The sequence below is a fragment of the Ailuropoda melanoleuca genome, chromosome 3, assembly GCF_002007445.2.
Source record: "Ailuropoda melanoleuca isolate Jingjing chromosome 3, ASM200744v2, whole genome shotgun sequence".
Lineage (NCBI taxonomy): Eukaryota > Metazoa > Chordata > Mammalia > Carnivora > Ursidae > Ailuropoda > Ailuropoda melanoleuca.
This window is the reverse complement of record NC_048220.1, coordinates 24,181,157-24,191,200: the sequence shown is the minus strand read 5'-3', so window position 1 is coordinate 24,191,200 and position 10,044 is coordinate 24,181,157. Positions and strand designations below refer to the sequence as shown.

Genomic DNA, 10,044 nt, shown 5'->3' with positions numbered 1-10,044 from the left:
ATTTCTGCTCTAATCTTGGTCAACTCCTTCCTTGTCAGTGGGTTAGGCCTGTCCCTCTGTTGCTGTTCCAGTTTCTTGAGGTGAGAATATAGAAACTGCATTTTAGATTTTTCTATTCTTTTGAGTGAGGCTTGGATGGCTATGTATTTCCCCCTTAGGACTGCCTTTGCAGTATCCCATAGGTTTTGGACCGTTGTGTATTCATTCTCGTTGGTCTCCATAAATTGTTTAATTTGTTTTTTGATTTCCTGGTTTATCGAGTCATTCTTGAGCAGGATGGTTCTTAGCCTCCAAGTGTTTGAGTTTCTTCCAGGTTTTTCCTTGTGGTTGAGTTCCAATTTCAGAGCGTTGTGGTCTGAGAATATGCAGGGGATAATTTCAATCTTTTGGTATTGGCTGAGACCTGTTTTGTGTCCCAGAGCATGATCTATTCTTGAGAATGTTCCATGGGCATTTGAATAGAATGAGTATTCTTTGGTTCTGGGGTGTAGTGTTCTATATATATCTATGAGGTCCAACTCGTCGAGTATGGCATTCAAAGCCTTTGATTCTTTGCTTAGTTTTTGCCAGGGTGTTCTGTCTATTTCTGATAGTGGGGTGTTGAGGTCCCCTACTATTACTGTGTTCTTATCTATATGTCTCTTTATTTTGGTTAAGAGTTGGCTTGTGTATCTTGCTGCTCCCCTGTTGGGGGCATATATATTTATAATTGTCATATCCCCTTGTTGGATACATCCTTTAAGAATAATATAGTGCCCTTATCTGTCTCTAACTGTAGCCTCTAGTTTAAAATCCAGTCTATCTGATATGAGAATTGCTACTCCAGCTTTCTTTTGAGGTCCATTTGCGTGGAAGATGGTACTCCATCCCCTTACTCTAAGTCTGAATGCATCTTTGGGTTCAAAATGAGTCTCTTGTAGACAGCAAATGGATGGGTCATGTCTTTTTATCCAATCTGCAACCCTGTGGCGTTTTATGGGAGAGTTTAAGCCATTTAGATTGATAGAGATTATTGACAGATATGATTTTAATGATGCCATTTCTCTTTAAAGTCTTTGTATCGGTTGTGACTTGCTGCTCTGTATCACTCTTGGGGCCTTTTTACCTTTATAGAGCCCCCCTTAATATCTCCTGTAGGGCTGGTTTCGTGGTTACGAAATTGGTCAATGGCGATTCTGGAAGGTCTTTATTTCTCCATCCATTCTANATCAATTCTGAATGACAGCCTTGCTGGATAGAGGATCCTTGGCTGCATGTTTTTCTCTGAAAGAGCTTTAAAAATGCCCCCCAACCCTTTTTCTCATTCCTNTTTAAAAATGCCCCCCAACCCTTTTTCTCATTCCTGGTCTGTGTAGACAGGTCTGACATAATTCTGATACCTTTGCCTTGGTACGTGAGAAATTTCTTTGCCCTGGCCGCTTTCAATACTGTATCCTTGGATCTAATATTTGTGAATTGCACTATGACGTGACGTGGCGTAGGTCTGTCGTGGTTGTGCTTGGGAGGGGTCTTCTCTGCCTCTTGGACATGAATGTTTGCTTCCCTTGCTAGATTAGGGAAGTTTTCAGCTACAATTTGTTCAAATATCTCTTCTAGACTCTGTTTTTCTCCACGCCCTCAGGGATGCCGATGATTCTGATATTGGAACGTTTCATTGAGTCAGTAATCTCCCGTAACCTACATTCCTGTGCGTGGATTTTTTTGAGTCCAGATTCTATTCTAGCTTTTTCTTCTACTAACCCATCCTCCACTTCGCCATTTCATTCTTCTGCCTCATTCACCCTGGCCGTCAGAGCCTCTAGTTTTGACTGCATTTGGCTCATAGAATTTTTAATTTCTGCCAAATTCGCTCTCATTTCCGCCCTTAGGGATTCTATATTCTCATTAACATTTTCGTTAATACTTTTTTCAAGTGTACACATCATCTTGACCCTTGTTACTCTGAATTCCATTTCTGATAATTTGGTTATATCCATATCCATTAGTTCTGTCGCAGAGGCCACAGACTCATTGTCTTTTCTTTGCTGGCGGGGGGGACTTCTCCTTCTCGTCATTCTGATGAGGAGAGGTTGCGGGGTTGTCCAGAGCCCAAATTATTGACCGGGACCCAGGCCGTGCACCCTTGTTTTATAGGGATCTTAGGGATGTGGGCTTCTTTTTTTTCTTTTCTTTCTTTCTTTTTTTTTTTTTTGTTTTAAAGATTTTATTTATTTATGTGACAAACACCCAGCGAGAGAGGGAACACAGGCTTGGGAGTGGGAGAGGAAGAAGCAGGCTCCCAGTGGAGGAGCCCGATGAGGGACTCGATTCCGGAACGCCAGGATCATGCCCTGAGCAGAAGACAGGCGCTTAATGACTCTGCCACCCAGGCTCCCCGGGATGTGGGCTTCTTGATTTTTCAGCCTGCCTTCTGGGGGAGGGGCCTGCCCCACTGATACTCAGGCAACCCTGTTTGGGTAGAGTCTCCGTGTTCCCTGCGAGGGGGGATGGGGATGGGCACGTTGTGAGCCGGTATTTCCAGGCTTTTGTTCTCTGGCGGCTTTCCCTGGCAGTTTGCTGTGCCTCTTCTGAGAGTCAGAGCAGCAGTGGCCGAATCTCAGCCTCTGTCTCAGAAGAGAGGGATCGCGGACTGTTCTCCACTGATGTTCTGGCCACTTTAACTGTTTCTGTTGGTGCTGCTCAACCCTGCAGCGTCCTGGGATGTGCGCCCCACACCCGGCATCCCAGCCCTCACTTCCAGGGCTGGCGAGTCTCTGTCCTTTGTGTTTCTAACGCCGCCAGCCGCCAGCTGCCCCCGCACGCTCCCGGAGCTCCCGGTCTCAGTCTGGATCCAGTGAGCACACCGGGATTCCGGAGTTCCGTGAGAAGCCTGGTGGCACGCGCGCGTTCCCCAGCTCACAGTCTCAGTCTGCTGTCTCTCGGGTGCTGTCCGTGAGTCCTCCCGCTCCCCCGTGCAGGTGGCTACCACTTCCCAGCGCCCGAACACGGCGGCTCCCTCCCCCTTCCGTTTATCTTCCGATATCTGTGCGAGGTTTCACGGCTCCCCGCTTCATACCTCAATATTCAGTGCTGGAGATGTTCATTTGTAGAGATCCCGATGTATCTTCCTGCGTCTCAGGCTGATTCCGTGGATGTTCAGGCTAGTCTGGTACCTATCCAACTCGACTCAGGGGACCGGCTGAAAAAGGGGTCCCCTACTCCTCCGCCATCTTAACTCCCTCCCAGTTTGTATTTTGTTGAGGGTCTTGCATCTGTGTTAACGAGGGATATTGGCGTGTAATTTACTTTTCTTATGGCATCCTTGTCTAGTTTTGGTATCAGGATAATGCTGGCCTGTAAATTGAGTTTGGAAGTGTCCTCCTCTTTTATATTTTTAAATAGTTTAAGAAGGATTGGTATTAATTCTTGTTTAAATGTTTGGTAGACCTAATCAGTGAAACCTTCTGGTCCTGGACTTTGTTTGTTGTGAGATTTTTGATTACTGATTCTATCCCTTTACTATCAGATGTATTACTATCCATCTGTTGAGATTTTTATTTTTCTTCAGGATTCAGTCTTGGTAGGTTGTGTGTTGCTAGGATTTTGTCCCTTTCTTCTAGGTTGTCCTTTTCTTTGGGCATATAATTTTTCACAGTAGTCTCTTAAAATTCTTTGTATTTCTGTGCTGTCAGTTGTAACATCTTTTTCATTTCTGATTTTGTTTATCTGAATCCTCTGGGGGTTTTTTCTTGGTGAGTCTAGGCAGAGGTTTATCTTTTCAAAGGGCTAGCTCTTAGATTTATTGATCTTTTCTGTTTTTAGTTTGTTTCCACTCTGATCTGTATTATTTCATTCTTACTACTAACTTAGGGCTTCATTTGTTCCTTTTTTTTTTCCTTGTTTCTTTTGATGTTAGGTGTTTGAGATTTCTTTTTTTTTTTTTTTTTTGAAGTAGGCCTGTATTGCTGTAAACATTCCTCTTAGAACTGCTTTTGCTGCATCTCATAAGTTTTGGTATGTTGTATTTTCATTTGAGGGTCTTTCTTTTCTTTCTTTTCTTTTCTTTCTTTCTTTTCTTTCTTTTCTTTCTTTTCTTTCTTTTCTTTCTTTCTTTCTTTCTTTCTCTCTCTCTCTCTCTCTTTCTTTTCTTTTCTTTTCTTTTATAATATTTTTTTTATTGTGTTAGTCACCATACAGTACATCCCCAGTTTTTGATGTAAAATTCCATGATTCATTACTTGCGTATAACACCCAGTGCACCATGCAATACGTGCCCTCCTTACTACCCATCACCAGCCTATCCCACCCCTCCCCCTGAAGCCCTCAGTTTGTTCCCCAGAGTCCATAGTCTCTCATGGTTCTTTCCCCCTTCTGTTAACCTCCCCCCCTTCTTCTTCCCTTTCATCTTCTACCGATCTTCCTACTTCTTATGTTCCATAAATGTCTCAGGGTATTTCTTGATTTCTCTTTTGATTTCTTCTTTGACCCATTGGTTGTTGAATAGTGTGTAGTTTAATCTCCACATATTTGAATTTTCCAGTTTTTTCCCTCATAATTGATTTCTAGTTTCTTGGCAATATGATCAAAAAAGATGACTGATATGATTTCAGTTTTCTTAAATTTATTAAAACCTGTTTTGTGGCCTAAAATATGATGTGTCCTACAGAATGTTCCATGTGGTTATGAAAGAAATGTGTACTGTGTTACTTTTGGGTGAAATGTTCTGAATATATCTGTTAAATCCACTTGGTCTCATATGTCATTTAAGGCCAGTCTTCATTGATTTTCTGTCTGCTCGATCTATCTATTGATGAAGATTGGGGTATAATGTCCCCTATTATTAATGTATTGCTGTCTCTTTCTCCGTTTAGGTCTTTCCGTGTTTGCTTTATATATTTATGTGCTCCTAGATTGGGTGCATAAATGTTTACAATATTTATAGAGTATATATAGATATTCTTATGTGGGTTTGACACATTTTATCATTATGTAATACCCTTTAATATCTGTTATTGTAGTCTTTATTTTAAAGAATATTTTGTCTGATATAAATATAGCTACCCCTGCTTTCTCTTGGTTTCCTTTTGCATGAAAAATCTATTTCTATCACTTCACTTTGTGTCTTGTCCTTACTTGTGAACTGTGTCTCTTGTAGGCAGCCTATCAATGAGTCTTGTGTTTTTATCCATTCAGTCATTGTATGTCTTTTGATTGGAGAATTTAGCCTATTCACATTTAAAGTAATTATTGACAGGTATGTCCCTGTCATTTTGTTAATTGTTTTCTGGCTGTTTTGTAATTCTTCTGTTCCTTTCTTCTCTTGCTGTCTGCCTTTGTGATTTGATGATTATCTTTAATGGTGTCTTTGTCTTTTGTGTATCTACTGTAGGCTTTTGCTTTGTGTTTACCATGAGGCTGATAAATAACAACCTATTCACGATCTGTTTCAAGTTGATAATGTAAGTTTGAACACATTCTAAAACTGCATTTTTATCCTCCCTACACTTCATGTTATTGGTGTCACACATTATGTCTTTTAATCTCATGTGACCCTTAACTAATTATTGTACTAATTGTTATTCCAACATTGTCTTTTAAACTGCGTATTAGCCTTACAAGGGATTAAGTCCCTACCTTTAGTATATACTTACCTTTACTAGTGAGAGTTACACTTTCATATGTTTTCCTATTACTAAATAGCACCCTTTCTTTTTGCCTTAAGTCCCCTTAACATTTCTAGTATGGCCAGTTTAGTGGTGGTGAACTCTTTTGGCTTTTTGCATGTCTGGAAAATTATTTATCTCTCAATTTCAAAGGACACTTTTGCCAGGTAGAGTATTCCTGGTTGGAAGTTTTTTTTACTTTCAGTACTGTGAATATATTGTGCCACTCTCTTGTGGCCTGCAAATTTCTGCTGAAAAATCTGCTGATAGTCTAATGTGGGTTCCCTTGTACGTAACAAGTTGTTTTTCTCTTGCCACTTTTAAGATTCTCTCCTTGTCTTTAACTTTTGACATTTTAATTATAATGTGTCTTGCCTGTAAGTCTCTTTGGGTTCATCTTTTTTGGAACTTTCTGGGTTTCCTGTCAGGATTTCCTTATTTTTTATGGCTGAATGTTTCCACAGTTCTTTATCCATTCATCTGGCTGTGGACACTGAGGTTGTTTCTTTGTGTTGGCTGTGACCTCTTGGACATAGTGTTTTTATTTCCTTTGGTTATATTCCCAGAAATGGAACTGCTGGATCATATGGATTCTACTTTTAAATGTTTGAGGAACTTCATACTGTTTTTCATAGTGGTCATACCAACAACGTGGGCAATGGCTTTAATGGAGGAGGCCATGAGCAAACGAATCACTGCTGGCAATCACCAGTATTAATCACTACAGGCTAAGCCTTAAAACTGGCTTCATAGGCAGCTCCTGACTCATACCAGGGACACAGAGAAGCTGTCACGGCTCCCTTCTCCCACTACAGCTAGCTCCGTTTCTCGAATGCTTGAAATCTGTCAGTTAAGGCCTTTTTACCTCTACAAAAAAAAAAAAAACCCAAGTATTTTTGGGCATAAGCACTAAATCCTTATTTACTTATCAACTGCATCCTATTCCCAAGCATTTGCTGAACCCCTCCTGTATGCATGGTGTTCACTGGGTAGAGCGGTGATTCTCAAACTTTTTCTGCTTGCAGAACAACAATTTGAAAATCTTTGTATCTCACACATTTAAAATTTGCTAAACTTTTGATAATAAATAAAAATGTCTGTGTAGGATGTATTTTTTGATATATAAAAACTGTTTTATCACTCATTTAAATGTATCCAAAGAAATAAAAATACTATGTTGATTTGGAATACCATCATCATTTTAAAAGTATGTAGACAAGCTCTTTTTTAATAGGTGGAAAATTTACATTACTTTTCTCCTTGAGCCCGTATGTCCCTTTCACTTGTCCCACAAAATTTTATCCTAATGCCACACATTTAATGCTGGCGGTAGTATTGTGTTGATCTTCACAACAAAAATAATGCATATAAATTTAAATTTTCTTGGAAAAAATTTCTTGTGATCATAAAGGCACTAAATGTGGATTCTACAGGATTGGATAGTTATCACACTTATTTACACACAGTTGATCAAACCAATAAATATTTTACAAATTTATTAACTATTAAGGAAAAAATATTCTTGGAACTGTATGGGATAGATGGAGATATAGTTTTTACAATTAACTCAAGTTCTTAAGATAGTGACTTATTGCTAAAAACAGGGTTCAGCATCCTGTATCTGTATATTTACAGGTATAAGTACCAGGAATGTCTTGTTCACAAAAAAAAAAAAAAAAGGGGGGAATGGAAAGGATTTTGTTAAAGCAACATCACTCAGTCCTCTGAACTCTTAAGTGCCAACAGTCACCTAGTAATCTGTCATCAATTCATTTTAATATGTTTTATTTTACAGTTGTTTTCGATTGACAGAAAAGTTACAGAGAAAGTACAGAGTTCCTCAGTACCCCTCACCAGTTTCCCCATTGTAATGTCTTCCATCACCCCAGTACATTGGTCACAACTAAGAAACTGGCGTTGGTCCGTTACTATGAAGTCCGTCAAGCTGTTCTTTAATGATCTCTCATCTGTTAAGTCAATTTGGTATTTCTCCCATTTTGTTGAAAGCACAGAATTAGAAACATCTGAGTAGTGAAAGGATTTGTCACCCAGTCTTTCCCTTTCTTGTTTTCTGGAAAGTATATCAAAAAAGGCTTAGTAAGACTTACCACGTAACTGTACGTTATACCTTTCACTGTTGGGTTCTCTTTCACTTGTCAAATCTGGTATACTGAAAGAATTAGGAAAACCATAATAGTGATCATTTTAACATATCTTTGCTAAGGCCCTGTTTCTTGATAAAATGCTTTTCGTATTAGCATTTATATCCAAACCTTGGAGCTTCAGATTTAGCTCATTTAATTTACAGAAAATGTTCCAGGTTGGCCATAGAACTTAAATGTTAAAGCAACGTTTCTTGTTAAAGCAGACCATAAAACTAGAATAATTTTTCAATGTAAGCAAACATGTTAACATGTGAATGAATCTGAGTCCCTAAACAGGCATCTGTACGGGCACAAACCTCGCCCTGAGTTTGCGGTCCAGAGCCTTCCTCTAGGAAGGTGTGGCCATCTGGAATACCTCTCACCCCCCTGCTTTCTTGGTTTGCTCACACTGGGGCATTCCCCCAAGAGTGATGTACTTTTTGATAATAACTCGGGGCAAGGGAAGAGGTGGAGTGTCGAAACCCAAACTACCATTGCTCCCACTACCCTCAGTCTGTGATGTATCTGAATGCAGACATCCCCAGATGAGCCAAATTACCCACTTCTCATACGGTCCTCCTACTTAACAGAAATGCATGAAAGACTGGTAAAGCCCTGTATCCCGACTCCCGGGGTGGGTGGGGGTGCCATGCCAGTCAGGGGAAGCGGGACAAGGCTGGTGGTACAAGGAGGTGGGGCGTGAGACCTCTGTCACAGGTGCACATCACTCAGGGCAGATCAGTTGCAGGAAAAGTCCATTCGAAAGTTGAAGATCTGGAAATTAATGAAACCTCTCTGGACAACATACGTTGCAGGGCTCTTGGGAACCCCAGGGTATACATACTTGAGTCTGGTTGGGACGGGGAAGAGGCCCAGGAGCACGCTGATAGCCCTGCCCACCAGGAGGACGGGGAGTCCCCAGAGGCAGCAGGGCTCACCAGCAGCCACCATAGGGATCCTTCTCCAGGGCTGGTTTTCTCGAAGGACTGTCGGGGAGTGTCTTACGTCCTCGGCTAGAGAAGGTTGAAGGGTTATGGTCCTTGGTCTGATATTTGACTCTTTGAAAATTCATGATTGGGAACGTTTGCTTTTTCCCCTCACCCTTGAATAGTGTGCAGACATCTAGAAAGCAAAGACCCTTAATAGACAGTTAATTGGTCTAACTTTATGAAAAGTTGTTAGAGATTATCACTCCACAGTACAGTTTTGCCTTTAAGTAGCTCTGTTTCGAGATTGCAAAGTGATGAGACTACAGCTAACACTCTTGGTGGGACTCCCGGACCTCAAAGAGCCTGTGGCTCCCGCGTTGAGAAACACCGGGAAGTGGGGGTGGGTAGTTGCCCATTTCTCCAGGGTGACGGGCCGGGCCCCGGAGCCACCTCCCTGTTAGAAAGCCCCGATTCCTTGGTGCTCTGCCTGTGTGGGCCTCACAGTGACCCTTGTATTTGTGCAAGAAGAAGCAGGGGGAAGTCAGCAAGGCCGCCAGTGCCGACAGCACCACCGAGGGAACGCCGGCGGACGGCTTCACGGTCCTCTCCACCAAGAGCCTCTTCCTCGGCCAGAAGGTAGGCAGACACGTGGCCTCGGTCGGCTCGCACCCTGGGATGGATGGGTGGAGGCCACCTCTGCTGGAGGAAGGCCTGGGGGTTCCTGGAGGCCGCTCCTGGGCTGGGGGCAGTGGGTGGAGGAGTGGGCGGCCAGGGCTTTCGGGGTGGCCTCAGGGAGGGCCGAGGCAGGAGTGCAGGGGTGGGGGGACTGTCTCGGTGGGTGGAAAGAGGAGATAGCACTGAAAGGGGGGGAGGCCACTCCTGCTGTGTTGGGGGGGGTGGTTCGGGACAGCCTGGGGTTAGTCTGTGGAAGGAGCTGCTAATGTGGGATTAAACGGGTCATCATGTAGCCTCGGCCAGAAAAACAGCCCAAAGTCAAAGCTGGGTCTTGGAAAAGGAAAGGTCTAGCAGGCAGCCTGCTCGCTCCGGGGGGGCCCTGCAGGCAGAGCCTCTGATGGGGTGGGGGCGGGATTGTGTCTAGACATCCTTAGGTAACGGGTACACTGAGCCACCTCTCGACTCCTCAAGCCAATTTTTTGTTTGTCGTAACCGCGGGCACTGTATTTTCAGCCATCCCAGTGATGCCGCTTTGCCAGGACGCCATGGTTTCGTAAAAGATGATTCACTTTTGTTGAAAATAAAAATGATGCAAAGGCTTTTAAGACCTAAGAGTGAGAGTTAATATTTCTCTATTAACACCAAAAAAAAGGA

The 10,044-nt window shown here is 42.4% G+C and overlaps 1 protein-coding gene across 4 annotated transcripts in view; it reads left to right on the top strand.

Annotated features, from left to right (window-relative positions):
- LOC100466888 (core histone macro-H2A.1) overlaps positions 1-10,044 on the top strand; it is a 77,195-nt gene that overhangs the window by 42,090 nt on the left and 25,061 nt on the right. For 2 of the 4 annotated variants that reach the window (XM_034656032.1, XM_002912925.4), the window contains one exon: positions 9,241-9,351. In XM_034656032.1, coding sequence (XP_034511923.1) covers positions 9,241-9,351 — 111 coding nt within the window. The remainder of the gene's footprint in view (positions 1-9,240; positions 9,352-10,044) is intronic. The other 2 variants (XM_011224580.3, XM_011224573.3) reach the window with 1 other exon arrangement.